The sequence below is a fragment of the Hippopotamus amphibius genome, chromosome 8, assembly GCF_030028045.1.
Source record: "Hippopotamus amphibius kiboko isolate mHipAmp2 chromosome 8, mHipAmp2.hap2, whole genome shotgun sequence".
Lineage (NCBI taxonomy): Eukaryota > Metazoa > Chordata > Mammalia > Artiodactyla > Hippopotamidae > Hippopotamus > Hippopotamus amphibius.
The window spans coordinates 19,022,571-19,046,082 of record NC_080193.1 but is presented as its reverse complement, the minus strand read 5'-3'; the positions used below and the strand labels follow the sequence as shown (position 1 = coordinate 19,046,082).

Below are 23,512 nucleotides of genomic sequence, written 5' to 3'. Positions count from 1 at the left end.
TCTGTTTTGCCCAAATCTGCCATTTGTCTTTGGTTTTTGGTCTCAGCCTTTGGAAAGCCAAGTAGTCAAATGATGACTTAACACCATTTCTGGCCTCTCTGAACTTGTACGTGATCAGTGAATGCAGGATCACATGAGTAACCATTATCTCTATTCAGAGTTTCAAAATGTGATATGAACAAGGCCTGGGATATGTTGTTAATATGTGAACATTCACTTTCAAATGTAGATGAGCATTCTAGTTATAAGTGGAGTGAAAAGTCTCCTTGTATGTTGAGATTCTATCAGTAATTTATACATTGATTTGTTATTGCTAAAACAGTAATTGGAAACTTATTTTTTTTATTTCTTTTTTTTTAAATGAAGCAAAGCCATAATTTAAATTTATTTATTTATTTATTTATTTAATTTATTTATTAGCTGTGTTGGGTCTTCATGGCTGCACACGGGCTTTCTCTAGTTGTTGAGAGTGGGGGCTACTCTTCATTGTGGTGCTCAGGCTCCTCATTGTAGTGGCTTCTCTTGTTGTGGAGCACGGGCCCTAGGTGTGTGGGCTTCAATAGGTGTGGCACATGGGCTCAGTAGTTGTGGCTCACGGGCTCTAGAGCACAGGCTCAATAGTTGTGGTACATGGGCTTAGTTGCTCCTTGGCATGTGGAATCTTCCCAGGGCAGGGCTCGAACCCATGTCCCCTGCATTGGCAGGTGGATTCTTTACCACTGCACCACCTAGGAAGTCCGAAACTTTTATTTTTAAAAAGAATAACTAAGAACTTTGACATAGTTTAATGGAAAAATTGGTGGACAGACTATTAGGAGAGATTTCTTTTGGCTAGATAATAATTTGCATAATAGTAAAGGCCTAAAGATGTTAGAAATTTAAAATGTGAGCGAAGAAATCATCTTTAACTTGCTCCTGAAAATATTCAGGAAGCATCTTCAAGCAGTGCCCAAAGCATCATTTGTGGGATTGCTTCAGTGAAATTAGTCATCACCATCATCACCCAGTTTCCAAGTGATGGAAGTTGAAGAGGACATAAGTCTTTTTCATGGTCATGTGGTGGCAACATCACTATCAACAGTGTCCTGTTCTGGCAAAGCAGCCAAAAAGCATCTTAGCTCCACCTTCCAACAATTGAAAGTGAATATTTAATCAATATCCAGATGTTCAGTGGCGCAATCACAGGAGCAGTCCTAAGGAATGAATGCTTATGTACTATACAAACCAAACTTTAAAATTTGATTAGTAAAATGTAATAATAAAATTGAAATAATTAATAAACATCTGGAAACATTTCAGATTTATTCTTGTACTATGGCAGTAATATTGAGCTTTGGTTATTGATTTTAACATCCAGCCATTTGGCCTAATGTGTATTTGGTTTTCCTTTACTCTTACTAATTTATTTCTGAGATTAAAGTCATATAACATAAAGTTAACCATTTTAAGGTGAAAACTTCAGTGGCATTTAGTAAGTTCACAATGTTGTGCAACCACTACCTCCATCTAGTTTCAAAACATCTCCTTTACCCCAAAAGGAAACCTTGTACCCATTCAGCAGTAGCTCCCCATTTCCTCTCCCAACCTCTGCAACAACTAGTCTGTTCTCTGTCTCTACAGATTCACCTAGTCTGCATATTTCATATCAATGGAATCATACAACATGTGACCTTTTGCTTCTGGCTTCTTTCATTTAGCATAATATTTTGACGGTTTGTCCACATTGCAGCATGTATCAGTACTTGATTCCATTTTATGGCTGAGTAACATTCTGTTGCATGGATATCTCACAGTTTGTGGATGGATATATCCACGTTTGGGTTGCTTCCACCTTTTGGCTGTCATGAGTAGTGCTGCTGTGAACATCTGTGTACCAGTGTTAGTTTCAATTGTGTTTTCAATTCTTTGGCGTATGTACCTAAGAGTGGAATTGCTGAGTCGTATGGTAAATGTGTTTCAGTTTCTGAGGGATCACCAAACAGTTTTCCTTCTTTATTCTTCATACCCAGGGTTTATGAAGCACTTGTGGCCCGCTGAGGCAGAAATTCATAGTTTCTTTGAGTGGCTCTAGAAATTACCAAGATACAGTTAACACTGTGCCATCGGTGTGAGCAGATCCCAGAGACCTTTACGAAGATTCCTTTGCAGTTGTTCTTGCTCTGGGCAAATCTGCTGAAGACCAAAAAGAAGGCCTGGAGCATTGTGGGCAAGGGGGAGAGTGAGGGGAGGTAAGATCCTGAACGGTATCCAGGGGCCAGATCTAGTAGGGCCTCAGAGGCCATGGTATGGACTTTTGATTTTAACTGACAGTAAATTCATTGACCACACTTACCAGGTGATGTGCTACGTACTTTACGTAAGCCTGATGTCAAGTACAAACTGATCGCATTTTATACAATGGAGGAAGCGCTTTGAGATTAAAAATACCTTAGAGATCATATTTAGCCCAGTCCTTTCCTTTTGCAAGTAAGAAAACTAAGATGAGGTTTAAAAGGGTTTCACAGCTAGTCAGAGCCCAGGCTTTGGACATCTCCCTGTCTCTCTCTGATAGATAGGGAGGACTCCGCTTTTACATAATTTCATTCTAATATTATTGAAAGGAATCTTATCCTTTTTTATAAGAAAAATCATGCTCACCCATCCTATTTACTTATTTTGTAAATCTAGAGTTTTATAGATTGAATTTATTCAAAATGAGTTTCCCACAGGGACTCTTTCCTCTCCTCGAATGTTCTGCTCACTCTGATTTTACGGCTCTCTGCTTCACTTCAACATTTGGACCTGTTTCTATGAGGCAGCAGCTTCAGCCCACCGTACATTCTCCCGGGCGCTACTGTCCCATTTCGAGGACGACCTGTTCCAGCACTTTTTGGATGAGGCCTCTGTGGAACATCCAGAAACCTCCGCATTGCAAAGACACAGGAATTACCCATCAGCACTGCCTGGCTGCATGTGGGTTTCCTCACCTTCCCCACCTGGGGAGCTGAGCCACTCTGCTCTCCCAGCGGCACGGGAGCTAATGTGGATGTACCCTGAGCAGGCAGGCAGGTACTGTGCCAGGCAGTTCTCAGACTATGAATGGGCACATTGTACATGTGATGCCTCCCTGCCTGTGAGCCTGGCTCCACACACGCATCAGCAAGTGCCTTTGGGAACCTCGTCCTTTAGTGCTTTATCTGCCGAAGGCGGATTTATTCCCATCAGAGAAGTAGAAATTTCTTCCCTGAGGGTGGATGGTGAAATCAGTGCCTCAGGCAAGATCATTGCCTCAAATTCCACCCTAAGAAAGCCAAAGATAAGATTTATATCCACCAACCACTGGCTTATCCCTTCTTCATTGCATATCCTCACAGATATTGTTCTCCTGGTTTGCTGGCCAGGCTGGGGTTCTCCACTGGAATATTTTCTTACAAGACACATTTATATGTGATTGGAGGGAACAAAAAAGTATGTACAGCAAGCTGAACCAAGCCTCCAAATTGAGACTCAGACTAAAAGAGGCTAGACTGCAAAAAAAGTATATATTTTTTAATGATATAAGGAAATTTCCACAAAACATAAAAATCCCACAGTTGCCTAAGCACTGGTTTTTGCTTTTGTTGATTTAAAAAATTGTGGTAAGTATACATAACATAAATTTAGTTATTTTTAAGTGTACAGTTTAGTGGCATTAAGCACACTCACAGTATTGTACAACCATGGCCATTATCCACTTCCAGAATGTTTTCATCATCAGGAGCTTTGTACCCATTAAACGCTAACTCCTCATTTCCTTCTCCCCCCAGCCCCTGGTAACCTTTATCCTATTTTCTGTCTCTGTGGATTTGCCTGTTCTGGATATTTCATATCAGTGGAGTCATACAGTATGTGGCCTTTTGTGTCTGGCTTACTTCACTTAGCATCATGTTTTCATGGTGCATCTGTGTTGTAGCATGTGTCAGTACTTCATTCCTTTTTATGGCCAAATAATGTTCCATTGTGTGTATATAACCCATTTTGTTTATGCCTTCATCTCTTCATGGACACTTGGGTTGTTTCTGCCTTTTAGCTGTTGTTAATAATACTGCTATAATCATTTGTGTACAAGTATATATTTGAGTCCTTGCCTTCATTTCTTTTGGGTATATACCTAGGAGTGGCATAGCTGGATCATATGATAATTCTGTATTTAAGTATTTGAGGAACTTAAATATTTGAGGAATCCAATCATTAGAGTTTGTATTTAAGATACATTTGTCACAGTTAAAAAGAGAGAAGAGAAGTATTCGGTAGGGCTGCCATAATAAAGCACCAGAGACTGGGTGGCTTAAATAGCAGAATTTGATGTACAAGATAAAGGTGTCAGCAGAGTTGGTTTCTTCTAAGGCTTCTCTCTTTGTCTTATAGATAACCATCTTCTCCCTGTATCTTCACATGATCTTCCCTCTGTGCCTGTGTCCTAATCACCTCTTCTTATAAGGACACCAGTCAGATTGGATTAGGAACTACCCATATGATCTCATTTTACTTTACCTCATTAAAGACGACATCTTCAAAAACAGTCATTTTCTGAGAAAATGGGGGATAGAACTTCAGCGTATGCATTTGGTGGTGGTGGGGGCAAGAGTCAGCCTACAACAAGAGGTATAGAGCTAGCCATATGCCACCTCTTAGTGACGTACCCAAAACAAATCATGGTAGAGGGAAATCCAAAAGATGGCTTTTAAGCTTGCTTTCTGGATTTCAGGGAGTGCCATTGACCTTTCCTGATATCTCTGGATTTGTCATCATTGGTGATGTATTTTAGTGAGGAATGAGGTGAGTCTTCTTTGTCTCCTTAAATGTGCATTCAGGGTTAAAGGTTTTTAATACGTACTCTCTTTGCAAGGAAAAAATGAACTGTAATTGAAACCTCACATTTCCCTCACATAAGAGTGTGTTCTGCCTTGAACATCTGTCAGTGTCATTTGCTATCCTGCTGTAGCATCATTTTAAATAGTTGCATACCGTTCTGTTGTATGAGTGTACCATAACTTATTCAACCAACTCTCTAGCGTTGGATTTAGCGGAATTTTAAAAAGTCTTACTCAGGTTCTTTTCTTTGTATTACCACCACCCGATTAGTAGTCCAGGTTGCTTTTTGAGTCACTCTTAAGTGATTCGAGCAGACTTCTAAAAGTAGTTTGCCTTCCCAGGATTTCCCCCTTCACTCAACATCCTTGTGGCTGTCTGAAGGATGTTCTTAAGTCACTGCTTTCCTTGCATCTCCTGTCAACCCAAGAATGGCTCCATCTTAACCTTGCAATTGGTCCAAACATATCAGCCCTTAAAAAATTTTTTCCAAATCAGCTTCAGTTTAACTTTCATCCACTTTCTTCTCAACCTGGGGAGCCAGCCAAGTCTACTTGTAATCTCGGCTCATATAGTACTCATTTCTCCGGACCTGGATGGTTCTTTTGGAAGTGCCTCTTCTCATCCCACTGAATGTTTCCAGTCTTTTCACCTAGGAGGGCCAGCTCATGTATCACGAGCTTCATAAAGCACCCTGTGATTACTCTTGTCTCTATGGTTTTTATTTTGCCTTTCTTTGAGCTTCTGTCTCATTGAGATGGGACTACACAGTTCATGAAGCAGTAAAAAAACAAGTAAGTTTGTGTCCCTCCCTGGCTAGACTAGAAGGGCCAGGGACCTTCTATTGTAATCCCAGTCACACTGGCCTTCTGACAGTTCTTGGAACACACTCATTTCCTTCCCACTTCAGTGCTTTGTGCTTGCTGTCCTTCCGCCTGATATGTCCTGCCTCCAGCTCGTCACGGTCAATTCCTTCTTAACATTCAGATCTAAATTAAATGTCACTTCCTTGGAGAGGCCATCCCTGACTCCTGTCAGAAGTAACTCTATTGTTTTTCTCACAGCGCATTGCTTGTTTCTTTCAGACCCTTTATCCCAGGCTGTGCTCATCTCATCTCTTTACACATTGCTTGCCTGTCTTCCGCAAGGCACCTAACCTCCAGGACAGCCTGTCTTGTTCACTTGTTTATCCTGGCACCTGCACAGTGCCAGGTGCTCAATAAATGTTTGCTGAATGAATTGGTGAGACTGGATGGAACAGGGAGAGAGAAGGGAGATGTTGAGGCTGTCCCTTGGATTTCTGGCTTGGATGACTGCACTGATGGCAGGTGGTGCTAACTAACTGAGCTTGGGAGTTCTAGAAGAGCACGTGTGGGTGGGGTGGAGGGAGCAAAGATGATTTCTCCTCTGTACTTATTTGAGTTGCCTCTAAACTATTTAAGTAGAATATTCATCTACAAGCAGTTAAATATACGGGCCTAAAGCTTAGGAGTGATACTTGGGTACTGTCCAAATAACGGTAATAGCTAGCGTCATTAGACGTGGTTAACACTTTCATAACAACATCTCATATTTATTGGCTGCTTACTCTGTGCCAGGCGGCAGTGCGCTTAGTGCTTCACATACATTTACACTTAGAGCATTTAATATTTAATACAACCCTTGAACACAGAGATACAACTGAGGTTCCTAAGAATTGGATAAGTTGCCTGAGGCCACTCAGATAATTAGTGGGCAAGTTAGGATTTGAACCTAGGTAGTCAGTTTCCTGTGTCCCAGCTCTTCTCCACGGCACCAGTGTGCTAGAATAGGCATGTAGGCACATAGAACCAAGGCCTTTGCCTTTGAGGAGCTTCTTGTTTGCTTTGGGAAATAAAATGTAACTTACTGTATTCAACAGACTTGCCTAAGGCTCTTTTCCAAGCCTATCAAGTATGGTAATTATTTGATTAAAATGGCTAGTGTTGGCCCCCTTCTCTGATTCCTGAAGACTTGTGTTCATGTGACCTTCATGATTATTCAGAAGAACTAAGGATGTTGGAAATGCAAATTCCTCTCCATAGATCATCAGTCATCTCTTTTGGAAACATGATTCATAACCCTCTTGGGACTGCAAAAGAGGAAACTGAAAGATCACAGTAAAAGTGAAAGAAGATAGTGATGTCTACATCCATGCAAAGGAGAGCAGAAGGATTTCAGTCAGGGGACAGTCAGGGATTCCTGGAATGATAACTGCATTGGATTAGAGTATGGGTTGAGAAACTTACAAGCGGCAGAAAGTGTAACCACAGCCAGTGCACTCAAATGGTTAATTTGAATACATGGGGGTAGTGGTCCCAGTCCCTCATGAGCTCTAAGAAACAGGGCTTTGTGCAGACAGTGACTGCATAGAAGCCAAGCCTCTAATTTTTGTGGGCAAGTGGAATTAAGGGTACCTTAATCACCTCCTGTTCACCCCATTGGTAAGGGAGGGATTCCCACCCTAGGGATATGGGGATGGCCAAACATATGACACCCAGCACTGGACAGATGAAACTGGCAGCAGTTCATTAGCCACATGTACTCACTGCACAGGGAAGAAGGACACCACATGCCTTGCAGGGTCACAGAGGGATGACATTTAGGAACAGAGTGAGCAACCAGAGGCAGTGGGAGGCAAGCTTGCTTTGTAGTATCAGGAGGGGGAGGTGTCCTGTGGTTCCCACAGGAGAATGTTGTTGGCTCTTTTGGATAATTCCATGGCCTGGTGGGGAACTCCAGTCCACTATGCCGGGATCCGCAGAAGCTGCATCTGGTCCATCTGGTAAGGAAGGTTGTTTAAGCAGCTGACATTTTCTGTCAGACCAAGAAGAGAAGCTTGCAGTTAAGCCAAGGTAGGCCTTCCTGATTTCACCAGATGTTAAGGCAGCATGTAATATTGAACCTTGATTTGGGGCCTTACACCACAGGGTGGAATGCATCTGTAGGCTCTGTTGACTGCCCCTGGTCTCTAGATTTGGCACATTCCTGACCCTGACCCAAAGCTCAACGAGCATTCTCATCCCCACCAACTTGGGACAGGAGATATTCTATAAATCAAGGCACAGTGGGAATTCCCTGGAGGTCCAGTGGTTAGGACTCAGTGCTCTCACTTCCGGGGGGCGGGGCGGGGGGGAGGGCCCGGGTTCCAACCCTGGCCAGGGAACTGAGATCCCATAAGCCCAAGAGGAAGAGCAGGAGAGAAAAGACCATCAGTCCATTTTGCTGCAGATTTGGGACAGAGGTTTCATGGACGAGGGAAAGACTGAAATGAAAATTAAAACTATATCTACCACCACCCTGAGTGATCAGGATGATCTTTTAAAAATCAAATATAATCTTACCAGGCTCCTACTTACAACCCTTCAGTGGGTCTCCATTGGTCTTTGTTAAGATAAAGACAAAACTCAGGTTCAGTAATTTGCTGTTGTGGCTCATAGAACTCGGGGAAACACCTACATTTACTCATTTATTATGAAGGCTATAATAAAAGATACGGATGAACAACCAGATGAAGAGTTACATAGAGTGAGAGAGAGCCAGAAGGGTCCTGAGTGCAGAAGCTTTTGTCCTTGTGGAGTTGGGGCATATCGCCCCCCCAAAATGTGGATGTACTCATCAGTATGGAAGCTTCCTTAACCCCACAGTGTGGGAGTTTTTATGGAGGCTTTATCACATAGTCAAAATGAATTCTTAACTCAATTTCCAACCCCTCCCCACTCTGAAGGATAAGGGCGTAGGACTGAAAGTTCTAAGCTTCTAATCGTGGCTTGGTCTTTCTGGTGACCAACCCCCTTCCTGAAGTTCTCCAGGAGCCCAGCAGGAGTGGCCTCATTAGAACACAAGACAGTTCTATCACCCAGCAGATTCCAGGGGATGTAGAAGCTCTGTGTTAGGAACTGGGGGCAGAGACTAAAAATATATCTTTGTATGTCATAGTGCCTCAGTGCATGTATGTTGAATGGGTGTGTCCATGAATGAGCTAAGCGATGTGGGGATCTTCTGAGAAAAGGAAGTAAAAGGAATGCTTAATAAACGCGAATTACACATTGCCTTTTTTTAAAGAACTTTTATTGAGATATAATTGACATACAATAAACTGCATATATTTAAAGTGTACACTTTGATATTTTTTTCTTATTAGTAATGTATATATGGCAGTCCCAATCTCCCAATTCATCCCACACACATTACTTTTTAATTATCAAAACAGTTAAGACATCTACATTGCCAAGCTAGAATTAGGAAGGTTTTAAAAATGGTCCCCTGTAAAGAGAGGGATGGAAGTCCATAACCAGTGCTACAAGAAAGCACACCTATGATACAGAGATGAAGCAGTGAATACTGTGCAATTACTATAAGAGAAGAATGGATTCAGGTACAAAAAACAGATCCTCCAAAAGGTGATGTTCCTGGGGATGCCTTTGGCGAGGACACTGTTTAATACAGTGGACTGAAAATAAGAATATAAATCCGACGCATGTTATTGTAGCAAGTGTGAGACATTTTACACAGTTGATGTAACATATCACCCTCTCCCCTTCTCACCCAGAGCATCTGGGAAAGGTGGAAACAGTAGGTGGAGCCAGTGATTATTTGTCACTCCAAATTCTGACTCCACCTGGGGCCTCCACAAGGTGATAGAAACACACTAGGAATAAGGCACCAAAAAATAACCTGCGAGGCTCAGAGGCTATCGGAATGGAACTCTGTAGCAGTTACGTAAGAGTTGTTGGAGTACAAAATTTCAGTTCTGAAGAAGTCATATATAATTCACTTTTCAAAAGTATCTCTGAAAGATAGTAAAAATGAGAGTTAAATCTGGCCCAATTAACATGATTCCTGAGTTTAAAGCCAGATAAAATCCTGAGACAAAAAGAGGTTTTTGTTCATATTATCTTACATTAAAACAGTAGGAAGCTGATGACTTTTAAAAAGTATCAAGATGGTAAATCTTTGAGTATGTATTAAAAACTCACAGATCCTTCATTAGTCACAGTTTTAAGTAGTGGTCTCTATTTATTGTTTAAAACAGTTGCCGTTTAGGAATAGTCCGTTCTAGTGCCAAAACCTTGAAAAGAAAATGCTGCAGGAGGATTCTAAAAGCTGCTGTCCATTTTTATACTCTTAGTGGTTGATGTATAGGAATGGTGACAGGTTTGAGTGTGAGTTGCTTTTTAAGGAGCATCCAGACTGCATGCATTGTAATTGGCTGCAAAGTACAGGAAGTTAAAGGCATAAAGGTGGCTTTTCCCAGTTTTTAGAACTTTGATGTTACTTCCAGTCATAGAACTGTGATGTGGATTGAAATGTATTGGGTAGCTCAGCAGTTAGATTTGATGGATTCCAGGGCTGGTCCGGTGAGTTACCTGATTTGGTCTGCAGCTCTTCTAGAACTGCCTAATCCAAACCTAAGCCCCCGAGGGGCTCCGGGGATGGTCCAGGCTCCCCAAGAACCTTAGAACCAGAGAAGGTGTGGGCTGAGTCTACGTCCCATGAATCAGGCTTGCTCTCTGTCCCAGTTATCTGTTGCTGTGTAACAGACAACCCAAAACATAGTGGTTTAACATAACAATTTAGTTCTGTGGGTTCACTGGGCAGCTCTCACTCGGGGTGTCTGATGCAGTTGCGGTGATGTGTTAGCAGGATCTGGAATCATCCGAAGACTTCTTCTCTCCCATGGGCTCGGATGGCTTGAATGCTGGGGGCATCTTTCCTCTCCACCTGGCTACTTGGGCTTCCTCACAGCAGTGTGGACTCAGGATAGCCAGCTTTTTCCATGGGAGCCGCCTTCCTTCCCAGCGAGAGTTTCAAGGGACAGGAAGTGGAAGCTGACAGCCTCTCAAGACCGAGACCCTGAACCTGACACAGCATCACTTTATCACCGGATAAAGTGATCAGAGCTGCCAAGACACAAGGGGAGGAGATATAACCCCTCAGGTCCTGTAGGACAAATGCCAAAAAATTTGTGGCCACTTTTAATCCTCCGCATTCTTTAACCAGGGTTTGTTCACAGTTGGACGTTATCCTAGTCTCACCTCAAGGTGAGCGGCTTCGTGTTCACGTAGCTCTTTATGGGTTAATAAGAAAGTTCACGTACGCTGTCTCAGAGTGCTCTCCTAATATCCCTAATATCCCTGTGAAACAATAGATTGGATAATAAGGCAGCTTAGGTGCAGAGGTGAAAGGCCTAGAGTCACACAACTTGCTAGGGATAGAATGGAGATATAAATCTGAATCTCTTGAGTCTCAGGCCATGCTGAGGGATTTTGGTTTCTTTGCTGTTTGTTTACCCTGGTCACTTTGCCTCTGACACACGTAGAGCTGGGGGTGGAGGAAAGCACATTTCCCTTTGGCTGAAAATCTGGACACACATCTTTGCAGGTGAAGCTCAAGGTGCAAGCAAGGCGGTGTTATATGACTGCTCAGCATATCAGTAAGGACTCTTGAAGCCACTGTACTGGCCTCCGGGCTTGGGAAACTCTCTCCGGATCCTCCAGCGGCAGCAGCTGGGCAGGATGGCAAAGTCAGCCAGGTCCTGGGAGCCAAAGCGCCAGGTGGTGTAGCACCTGTAGGCGCAGTGCCGCAGCCGGCTGTTGTCCGAATCTTCATCCAGCCCCAGCAAGGGCTCCTGGTAGTGCAGGAGGAACTGCAGGACATGTCTGGACAGGACAAGCTTGCTGAACAGCTCTGAGGTGGTGATACAGGCACCCTGCTCCTTCCGACAGCACAGCTCTTCCAAGCATCTTTGCTTCTCAGGGAGTTGGGACGGGAGACAATTTTTGCACTGGCACCAATCCGGGCGGTCGCTGGACCTCGGGGTTACCTCTTCACTAAGCAGCTGGATAGCCTCTGGTTGTCCAGGAATGGGGGGTGGGTCGTGAAGAGACAGGCAGCCTGGACAAGTCTGTGAAGTCCATCAGGGGTCTCTGAAAAAGGCAAGTTTCCAAACCCATCAGCAGTGACAACCCCTCGGGTTCTAGGTTCTTCAATTTTATTATTAACTTATAAAATTACATTTAATATTACATTAATGCTAGTAATTGTCATTTATTAAATGTATATATCAGGACTGTGTTTCGCAAGCATTGTCTCATTGAAGCGTTCGAAGAACCTCATGAGATATGAGTCCTGATCTCCATTTTACAGATTTGGAAAGGGAAGTTCAGAAAAGCCAGGCCTTATAGCATATATCGTCTCTTCAGAGAGACGTTCTTGCCCTGACCACCTGATCTAGGTAGGTCCCCTCTTCCCAGGTCATTCTCTTATCACATAATGATGTTCTCTGTTCCTTATGAGCAAATGATCTTACAAATTGATACCTTTACTTGATGATTCTGCTTCCACGTGAAAGCAGGGGCCCTGTTTGCTTTGTTTACTGCCTGTAACCACAATGCCGACGACGGTGCCCACACATAGTAGACAGTAAGTATTTGTTGACTTAGGTCTCCTTTCTCCTTTCTCCCCATGCTCCCTTTTCTGCACAAATCCATTTGTTATCCTCTGAGGGCAGCTGCCATAATTGCCGTCATTTATGTCTATTCTTTGTGACATAAACCTTCATTCACCAAAGAAAGTCTGAATTAAGTACATTAAAATTGAATGGTTCGGGCTTCCCTGGTGGTGCAGTGGTTAATATCCTGTCTGCCAATGCGGAGGGAATGGGTTCGATCCCTGGCTCAGTAAGATCCCACGTGCCTCGGAGCAGCTGAGCCCGGGCACCACAACTACTAGCCTGTGCTCTAGAGGCTGAGAGCCACAACTATTGAGCCCACGTGCCACAACTACTGAAAGCCCGCACGCCTAGAGCCTGTACTCCCCAACAAGAGAAACCACCGCAATGAGAAGCCCCGCATTGCAGCAAAGAGCAGCCCCCGCTCTCTGCAACTAGAGAAAGCCCGTGGGCAGCAACGAAGAACCAACACAGCCAATAAGTTAATTAATTAATTAAAAAAACGGAATGGTTCTTATACATGAATGTTCACAGCAGCACTCTTATAATAGCTAAAGGGTGAAAAGAACCCAAGTATCCATCAATGGATGAATGGATAGAAAAAAATATTATGTTCATACAGTGGACTGTTACTCAGCTATGAAAAGGAATGAAGTACTAGCAAATGCTAAACATGGATGTTTAGCTAAGCATGCATGGATGGAACCTCGAAGACATTATGCTAAATAAAAGAAGCCAGACATAAGAGGACAAGTATTATATGATTCAGTTTATATGAAATGCCCAAAACAGGCCATTCCATGGATCCAGAAAGCAGATTAGTGCTCGCCAGGGACTGGGGAGAAGTGAGTAAGGAGTGGCTGCTGAATGGATACAGGGTTTCCTTTTGGGGTGATGAAAAGTTCTGGAGCTAGATAGTGGTGATGGTTGCGTACCACTGTGCATATGCTAAATGTCACTAAATGTCACTGACTTGTGCACTTTAAAATGGTTAAAATGGTAAATTTTAAGTTACATATATTTTAAACCGCACCCCCGCAACACATGGGAGTTCACTTTATAACTAGACTGATAAAAACATTACAAGAATGGAAAAATTTTGGCCAGTTTCTCTCAAGAAGAGTTGTAAAATTCTTAAATATTAGTAAATTGAATCCAGCAGTGAATACAAAGAATAATACATCACATTCAAACTGATTTAATTGCAGGAATGCAAGGTTGGCTTAAGATTTGAAAACCAATCAGTGTCATGCACCACGTAACAGAAAAAAACCCTCATTGATGAATTGACGAGAAGCAGGAAAAAACCATGTTATTTTAACACATTATTGAGCTGGGGATTTTTTGTAGAAACGAATGCCTGTGTCCATAATACGTCTCTGGTCAAAAATGTGTTAAAATTCAATATCCATTCAAGATAAAAAAACTTCTTCATAAACTGGGAGCAGAGGGGAGTTTTCTTAATCTGATAGAGCATTCTTTGAAAACCCACAGCAGGGAATTCCCTGGCAGTCCAGTGGTTAGGACTTTGCGCTTTCAGTGCAGTGGTCTGGATTCAGTCTCTAGTCAGGGAACAGGGATCCTGTAAGATGTGTAGCGCAGCACAAAACAAAGCAAACAAACCCAACCTACAGCAAGTACTATAGTGAAATAAATACTGTTCTTCCTGAGATAGGGAATGAGACAAAGATGCCTGCTCTTATCACTTCTATTCAGTATTGTAGTGGACGCCCTAACAGGTGTAATAAGCCCCTGGAGCTGGAGGAAGCAAGGAAGGAACCTCCCCTAGAGGTTCAAGGGGGGCACAGCCCTGCTGACACCTTGCTTTCAGACTTCCAGCCTCCAGAACTGTGAGAGAGTAAATCTGGTGTTCCAAGCTCCCTAGTTGGTGGTAATTTATTATGGCAGCTGTAGAAAACTAATGCAGTTAGTGAAGATGTCCAGCAGCCAGAACTGCTGGGGAGAGTGTGAATTAGAACACCCACTTTAGAGAGCTGTTCGGTAGTATCTACTATAGCTGACCACACACCTGCCTTAGGACTCAGCATTTCCACTCTTAGGCGCCATATGTTTCCTGTAGCAGCATCATTGGCATGAACCCCAAAGTGGAAACTATGCAAATAGGTAGTTCATTCAACAATAGAATGGATAAATAAGTTGAATGTGTATAAAACAGAAAGTATACGACGATGAGAAGGAACCATTGCTGTACACAGCACCATGGATGACTCTCACAAAAATAACCTTGAGGGCAGGAAGCCAGACCCTCAACAGAGTATGTGCTGAATACATACTGTAGGGTTAAAATTTTTGAAAAGCTCTAGAAGAGGTAAAACTAACCTTTGAATACAGGATAATGACTACTTTTACGGGAAGGTAGTGATTGAGTGGAGGCATAAAGACGACTTCTGCTAGTGATGGTCATTTTTAAAATCTGGGTGCTGGTAATGTGTTACGTGTGATTGACTTTGTCACATCATCGATTGTGATTAATACGCATTTCTAGATATATTTATATAGATATATATTTTTATATATATTTATATTTAATAATAAGGTTTCTCTTAAAAAATAAAGACTAATAGGAATTCCCTGGTGGTCCAGTGGTTAGGACTCCGTGCTTCCACTGCAGGGAGCATGGGTTTAATCCCTGGTCAGGGAACAAAGATCCCACGTGCTTCTCAGCAAGGCATAATAATAATAATAATAATAATAATAATGATAACTTACTGGGACTTCTTCACCTTTGACATCTTGCAGACTTGTCCCAAGTAGCCTTTGGTTTACCATCCTAATGTGGGGTTCATCCACAAAGGACACATATTTTAATGTCTAGGAAATAAAGATGAAAAGGTTACCAATGTCAGTATAGGATTATCACGAGTTGCATATCTGAACGCATCTAAAGGCAACTATTTACCAGATGAAAACCTGTTAAGCAAGCTAACCAAAAACTCTTGCTCTCCAAGAAAGAATAATTCTGAGTCTAAAGGTAAATCAGAAACGGAGCCCCAGGCACCTTAATTTGTAGACTTAGAGTATCCACAGCTTACTGCCTAATAGCTCTAGGTCCCCCAAGCGCTACGTAAAATTCCTTTGTTGAGTTCCCTCAATTTCAGTTACTCTAGGTTGAATATCTCCAGAAACTTATACTATTGCAACTTTATATTCTCATAAAATTTCATCCCATCTTGGGCCGTGAAATGGTGATTAATGTTAGTTGCAAAGATGAACTTTTATTTTAATTGCAAATACATGTACAATGAACAATGAATTGTGCATTCAGCTGCTAAAAAAAGCACAGCAGTGTTCTTGGATAAAGGAAAGAAACCCTCTTCGTTGTTTTTAAGCATCAGAGATTTCTCCTTTTTTGCAGGAAGTCATGGAGTCAGTGTAGTAAATTACAAATCAAATCAAAACCATACAGAAAAACTAAAATTTCTTTGCCTATTCCCCATCCTGGGCTCCTGTCCAGAAGCAATCACTGTTATCACTTATGTGTACCTTTTAATATGCATGTATTACCTCACCACATACATTTACATGTGTGTGTGTAATATATGTAGAAAATATACAGAATATATATGTGTGTGTACATAAATGGACATATCTAATATACGTGTAAAAAATACATAGAATTAGTTTATGTGTATAGCTGCTTTTTAACCTATATATCATACCATATATATTGTTCCATAGTTTGCTTTTTTTCCTCTCAACAAATGTCTTGGATATTTGCTCATGCCAGTCAATACCTATAAGATAGGGATTATAAACATGGACTCTGAAACCAGCCTGCCTGAGTTGGAATTTCAGCTCTGCCACTTACTAGCTGTATGGCTTTGGGCAGATTATTTAACCTTCCTGTGCCTCAACTTCCTCATCTATAGAAAGAGATAATAGTAGCATCTATCTATACAGTTCTACTAATAATCATAATCCCATAAACCTACCTGTAGGGTTGCGTGAAGATTCAGTGAGTTAATGCATACATAGCACTGGAAATGCTATGTAAACGTTTGCTTTTATTATAATCTACCTCACTTTTTAAAACTGGTGCCAGGCATTCCTTACCATGGGTTTATCATAGTTTATTTCACCATTCACCTACTGGGCACTTGGGCAGATTCTCCTCTTCAGCATCACAAACAGCGCTGTGATGGACATCTTGTACACGTGTACTACTTGGGTGCCCATGTGAGTGTTCCTCTAGGGCAGGTATGGAGAAGTGGAAATGTCAGGCTGTAAAGTATGTTCTGTTTAAATGTTACTAGATTTACAAATTGTTCTCCAAAGTCGTTATACCTTTTTTTGCACAACCAACTTAATAAGTCTGAGAAAAATGACCAATCCTGGAACATAAAAATTTGTTTTCTCTATATCTTGCTTCTCCATTTTTGTTTTTGTTTCTCAGTAAAACTAAAGGATTCATCTGAGAGATGGTGAATTGGGGTAGAGACCAGAGACTTATCCACCATGGGATTGATTACACCTATGATTTTGGCCTTTTTTCTACACATTTCTCAGTGATCCAGTGGGCCCGACGGATGTTTTGACGTCCCATAGACACAGCGAGCCTTACCTGCTTTGGCTCCACAATGAATTCACACTTCTTCCTGTAGTAGTATTCATTGACTGCGCAGGGTTCACAGCACTTGCAACAGGGATAAATATGGGATCGACACCATTTCCTTGAGTAAGTGTTGATGAGAAGGTCAATGAATATAGTGGCCTGGAAAAACCCAGACAAGCACCACGTTAGTGAAACTTCCTTTTGCCAAATCATTTTCATAAAATATGAGAAAGAGAATCCCTTACCAAACCAAAGTAAGAGAGGGTCGAACCGATGTAAATCATCAGCTGGATAATGTCAAATTTGCCTCCCTGAAAATAGAGTACAAAAGGTTACTCGGTTGAAAATCAGAGCAATGCTCTTTTGCTCTAACATGTAACTGTAAGTTCCAGCAGAGGAGGGAGTGTAGTGCCATGAATTTGACAGATGCATCCAGAGTGTTCACGGGAACAAAGATTAAGGAGGCTGAAATCTGAATCCCATTTCTCCTGCTTTTGCCTTTTAGGATGTGCTTGAAAACATGGATGTTTTAAACAAAGAAGCACTGGAACCCACACATTGAGCAGAGAACCATTGAAAGTTTGTTTTTCCATTCAAGGTGAGAGTTTCAGAAGACCTTTCCCTAAAAGTGATTTGAGATTACTTTGGAAACAGAGGGAAGGAGTGTCTGCACAAACTCTTCCCGTAGAGGTCCGTGTGTTTTTATTCTTAGTGTCTTCGTATCCTCTCACTATATCTCAGGGATGCTTGTGCTGCTTATCGCCAGGTTACATAAATAATATGCTGTCAGACAGGTATGTGGGCATCTGTGGATTTCTGCACGCCCAGCATCCCCTCCTTCTGGAGACAGCATGCCAGTTCTCCTCTGGAGAACCACCTGTGTCCATACTCAGTCCGTGTAGTTTGTGGCTAAGGCCAGCCATTGTGAGTGACCCTGGCCACAGTAATTAGTTCAGCAGTGAGCATGTGGCTCCTATTGGGCCAGTCAAAGCCAGTGGCATCTGCTGAGGCCTTTGCTGAGATGTTCTCTTTTCATGGACATTGCTAAATTGCTAAGATATAAGTAGCTGCTGACACCACGGCATAGAGATGACCCGCTGTGAATGACACCAAAACAAAGGAGAACAAATATAAGAGAAGGAGAGAGGCCGATTCCTGATGATGTTGTTAAAACATCTGGATTCAACGATGGCTGAGGCCTGAACAATGCCTCTGGATTTTTCAGTTATATGAACTGAAAAAAAAGAAAAAAAAAAAAAGAAGATTCTTTTCCCCTAAGCCAATTAGAGTTGGATTCCTTAGAAACTATTTTGCAGAGGGATTGCTTTCTCTCTCTTTTTTAAGCATCAGAGTATTTTTAAAGTTGAGTATTAGGTTTTTTCCCCAAGCCCACTCTTGTACTCATTAGATAGCTTGTCTGTGAACAAGGACATTTCTTCCCCCTCTCTGATCCCCATGCAAGATGCACAATGCCAGCTAATGACTATGACCAAAACATTCACCCTTTGAGACCCTACAGCGATAATTAAGACACAGTCATAGGAATGGAGATGCCAGTGGCTGAGAGCAGAGAAGAGACTTACGGTGCCAAAAACCAGGATGTCAAAACGGATCCCAAAGGCTTTTATCAGGGTCCGCTTTTCAGTATTATTTTCCTTATAGTACTTGGCATGTCTGTCGGAGGAAAAGGAACCATATTTATAAGATCTATCTGAAAGTGCGGTGTTTTATGAAAAGAAAAACAAAACAGTAGCCCATCTAGTCTTCTTTGTCCATCTTCTAGCTCTGCTGTGGTTGGCAAAGGGAAGAACACAATCCAAACGCATGAATTTCTCTCCCCGTTCACCTGGAACCAAGGCTCCACTTCCCCACATCACCTTCTCGACTTCCAGCATCACAGGGTGATGGAAAGTCTGCTTTAAAAGATTAAAATGAACAATTTTTAAGCAATATAGGATTCACAACAAGAGAAATTTTACAAAATAACTGTAAGCACGCTGATCAGTCCTTAGGAGGGAAGAGTTTAGTTTCTAGAACACAGAGGGGGAGGGTGAATCTTAGATACTAAGTAATGGATTGGGGACAGGTGCACCTCTGCAATCTGTCCTGACTGTGTTTTCTTCAGATTCTGTACTTGTCTGGTTGGCGTCCATTATCACCAGGACCAAAGTAACAGACAATGTTGTTTACATGCCCCCTGCAATCCAGGTTTTGAGAGTATGTGAAACTCATGTTACACACCGTCTGACCAATCCTGAGTCCATGTCTCCAGCCACCTCCTGTATCTAACTCTCACACACCCAGTCAACATTTCCCTTGCCCGGAATTGCCCAGGGCCAGGTACCAGACAACCAGAGACCTCCCCTGTAGCCCAGAGCCCACCAACAGTCCTCAGCCTAGCCAGTCCTAAGCCGTCTCCGCTGCCCTGCCTTGCCTTTCCTAAGGAAAACACAGTAAAGGCTCTGGGCTGTGCTTTCCCCCGCTCCTGCTTACCCCTGATGGAACCTGGTGCTTCCCCCTGTGGCCCTGTGTGGCCCGGTGTGCCCCCTCCTCTCGGAAGATTCTTTCAATGGCATTGACTTTTCTCTGTCATCACTGAGTCACCTGTATAAGTTAAGACCTCGGCACAAATCACAATCACCCCAAATACACAACTCTCATCAGTGCTGCTGTTGGGGAAGGTGGCATGTTTCCTTTCTCGTGAATAATTAGGAAAGGCTTAAGCCACATGTGTCACAAACCTTTTTTTTTTCCACAAAACTTTTAGCTCTGACCCTCCCTCTTACCACCTTTTGGTGGTGGTTTTCAGGTAAGGACGTATAGTTTCCTTGAGTTATTATTAATTCATTCCCTATTTACAGGTGTGGGGAGAGAAGAAAACAGAAAATGGATGATGCTCTGCCAGAATCTGGCATGGAGCATCTGCAATTCTGATTCTTTTAAAACTCTCACCATCTGACACTGAGATCAGTTAGATAGTCTCAGGCACTTCAGCGCCTGTTTCTGGCCAAAGGGGTTTCAGTTTCTTTGCATCTGATTGTTCTCATTCCATGACAGTACTTTCTTCTGCTGTATTGATTGGTTTGTTTTTTAAAATGCAAAGCAAGCATGCATCACCACTCCCTGCCCCAGGGTTGCATTATCTGTCTATGCAAGCTGTTTTGCTAGAAGGTTAACATTGTATAGTAACACTTGAATGTCTGCTTTCGGGGTCTTGGTACAGTGGTTCTCAAACTCAGGGCAAGAAGCACTTGGGAAGTGTGTTCAAAAGGCATATTCCTGGGCCTTACCCCCAAAGGGTGGTTTCCAAAGGTGTGAGATGCTTGTAGGAATCTGTATTTCCAGGAAAGGTACCAGGTGGTTCTGATGCAGGTGAACAGTGGGCCATACTCAGAAACACCAGGCCCTGGGCAAGGATGTTTTTGCACGCTGTAGTGGGTTGAGTAATGGCCCCCCAAAAAAGATAAGTCCAAGTGCCTAACCCCTGCACCACCTGTGAATGTGACCTTCTTTGGAAAAGGAACTTTGCAGATGTAAATGAGTTAAGGATCTCAAGATGAGATCATCCTGGATTTAGGGTGGGCCTTAATTAAATCCAGTGACTCTATCCTTATAAGAAAAAGGAAAGGGAGAGTTACAGAAACACAGAGGAGAAGGCTCTGTAAAGGCAGAGGCAGCTATTGGAGGGATGCAGCCACCGCAAGTTAAGGACCACCTAAAGCCATCCGAAGCTAGAAGAGACAAGGAAAGATCCTCTTTTAGAGCCTTTAGAGGGAATGTGTCTCTGCTGACACCTTGATTTTGGACTTCTGGCCTCCAGAACTGTGAGAGAGAAATTTCTGTTGTTTAAAGCCACCAAGCTTGTGGTAATTTGTTACAGCAGCCACAGGAAATGAATACACACACATACCTATTCTGAAAGCAGAGAAGCGCATCAGGCATTCTGTTCTGTGTGGGTTTTCCCTGCTTTACACATCTTGTAAGTAAACTGAATCACTGAATAGGGACCTTTTGCCACGTATCTTTCGCTAAAGGACAAAATGCTGCAACGTGATCAATTCCTTCAACTTCCTATGTTTTAGACAATTATATTTTCTCACAAACCTCATATAACCTTTAACTTCCTTCTCTTTTGTGTGGCTCTTTGAAAGTAACTTGTCCAGTTACCTGCCAGATCTCAACCACTTACTTTTGGCTAAAGATTTCTTCTGGTGCTTATTGCAGAGAACCAATGCTCTAACACTTTGTTCTAAAAGAATATTAACATCACAAGCAGTTTTTCAGAAAGCTCGGATCTGTCCAGGAGCTAATGTTCTTAGGCTTAGCTCGGCGACTTAAGGACATTGGCTAGCATGTGATTGGTATGTTGCCCTGCATGCATCTGCTGATTGCTGAAAAAACAGCGTGTGAGGGCAGTCGGGGACCACTGATCTAGGCCTCTCTTCTTGCTGATGGCCACAAGGCTACTCAGTAGAGCAGCAGGGAATGATCAGACATTACCTAAACTAGGAGCTGGTTTCAGGGCCCTGGAAGAGACTCCACTGATCCAGAGAAGGCAAAAAGCCTCTTAAGTCTTGATCTCAGCCAGCCTTTAGTGAAGGGTCTCAAACTCAAATTATCTATAGGGGCCAGACAGAGAACAGAAATGAGTGAGGCAGCCAGGTGTGAAGCAATAAGGAGTGTGAGGACCACTGGTTCTAGGATCACATTTAGAATATCGAGGGTCTAGATTAGTGATTCTCAAACTTGAGTTTGCATCAGAATACCCTGGAAGGTTTTTGAAGACAGTCCCCAGACTGTCTGATTCAGTAGGTCTGGGGTAGAGCCTGAGAACTGGCATTTCTGACCAGATCCCACGTGATGCTGATGTGGGGACCCGCACTTTGAGAACCGCTGGTCCAGACCATTAGTACTAAAAGTATCGGAGACGCTAAGATGTTTGCAAGTTGATTCCCTAACATGGACTCCTATGTGTGCAGTTTCTCTTCTTAACTAGGAAAGCTCAATCCTCAGGAAAGTGCGTGATGCCTATGGGGGTCCTATCCCGTGCTTGGAGAGGCCTTTTCTGGTTGCATTTCCCCCCATCCCATCACACTATCTTGTTTGATTTTCTTTGAAGCATTTATCATCATCTGAAATGGTCTTGTTGGATTTGGTTGTTCTATTGAGGTATAACTAACATGTAAGAAAATGCACAAGTCCTAAAGGTTCAATTCAATGAGTTTCGACAAATGAATACCCTGTGTAACCTATATCCCTACCAAGATGTAGAACATTCCATTACCCCAGAAAGCTTTCTGTGCTCCCTTCCAATCAGTTCCTATTTCTCCTTCCTACCCCTACACCCCAGCCCAGCAACCATCATTCTATCTTTTGTCATCACAGATACGTTTGTCTGCTTTTGTACTTGATACAAGTGGCATCATAGAATGTACTCGTTCAGGTCTGGCTTCTTTCACCCAACATAATGTCTGTGGGATTCGTCTATGTTGTTGCGTGTATCAGTAATTACTTCCATTTTTATCCATGTTAAGTAGTGTTTTATTATATAAATATATCACAATTAATTTCTCCATTCACCTGTTAATGCACATTTGGGTTGTTTCTGGGTTTTGGCTATTATGAGTAAGGCTGCTGTGGACAGTCATGTACAAATCTGTGTGTGGAGATATGTTTCCTTTCTCTTGGGTAAATACCTGAGTGTGGGATTGGTTTATAGGATAGATGTACATTTCCCATTATAAGGAACTTCCAACAATTCTCTAATGTGGTTGTACCATTTTACACTCCCACTAGCAAAGTAGGAGAGTTTCAGTTACTCCTGGTCCTTGGCAACAGTTGGAATTTCCAGTCTTTTTAATTTTAGTCATTCTGGTGGGCATGTCATATTTCATTGTGGTTTAAATTTGCATTTTCCCTGGTGACTAAGGATGTTGACTTGGAGTTTTTTATTTACTTATATTTTTGTCTTATGCTTATAGTCATGTCCTATTAGAATAGATGCTAAGTAGTAACTTGTCTATTTTGTTTACTGATATATACCCGTTGGGACAACAAATATTTTTCTCTTCAATATGTAGTTAATGAATGAAGAATGCCAGTATCAGTTTCCTACCAGCTTTGTAAGCAAACTGTATAACCATTATTCAAAGGATACACTCAGCAACTCTCTCTGAAAAGGGAACAGCAAAAGCCTACTTTGTGTCTGGAACCAGGGCACAAGATGGCCAGTCGTAACCGTAGTCACAGAACCCTGCCTGGCTCCTACAGGAAATGAAAGGTCATGGAAAGTGTGTTATGAGCCTCAGCCAAGTTATTGCTGGTCCAGTGTTGTAGGGCCCGGCTGAAAAATTATCCAGACATAGGGGGTTACTTGGAACCTAAGTTAGGGGCACAGGATCACCAATGGGAAAAAGTCAGGAGTAGAGGAATGAGCTATACAGCATCAAAACCAGAATAGATCAGCACAAATCCAGTACCAGGCACCTTAAGGGTGAAAATGAACCAGAATCCCAGTGAATTCATAGGGTTGAAGTCCAGAAGCCAGAAGCATAGTGATGTACTACAAAGAACCTTAAAAATAAGACAAAACTGCAGTGAGGCAGCAGTGTGACCCAAGGTATCAGGAGTCTTTAAGA

The 23,512-nt window shown here is 42.4% G+C and overlaps 2 protein-coding genes across 10 annotated transcripts in view; one reads left to right on the top strand and one right to left on the bottom strand.

Annotated features, from left to right (window-relative positions):
• The window catches only part of IFT81 (intraflagellar transport 81), a 241,975-nt gene that overhangs the window by 9,464 nt on the left and 208,999 nt on the right, over window positions 1-23,512 (top strand). For 8 of the 9 annotated variants that reach the window (XM_057747011.1, XM_057747010.1, XM_057747004.1 and 5 more), the window contains exon 3: window positions 17,380-17,472. The exons of the other annotated variant lie outside the window; for it this stretch is intronic. The gene's annotated coding sequence lies outside the window, so the exon portion shown is untranslated. The remainder of the gene's footprint in view (window positions 1-17,379; window positions 17,473-23,512) is intronic. 9 annotated transcript variants of the gene reach the window in all.
• Window positions 10,933-23,512, bottom strand: part of LOC130859528 (P2X purinoceptor 7-like) — a 29,760-nt gene continuing 17,180 nt past the window's right edge. The window contains 6 exon segments of the mRNA XM_057747016.1: window positions 10,933-11,738; window positions 11,740-11,777; window positions 15,032-15,133; window positions 16,884-17,033; window positions 17,120-17,185; window positions 18,458-18,548. Of these exon segments, the coding sequence (XP_057602999.1) occupies window positions 11,282-11,738; window positions 11,740-11,777; window positions 15,032-15,133; window positions 16,884-17,033; window positions 17,120-17,185; window positions 18,458-18,548 (904 nt within the window). The 3' untranslated portion in view covers window positions 10,933-11,281.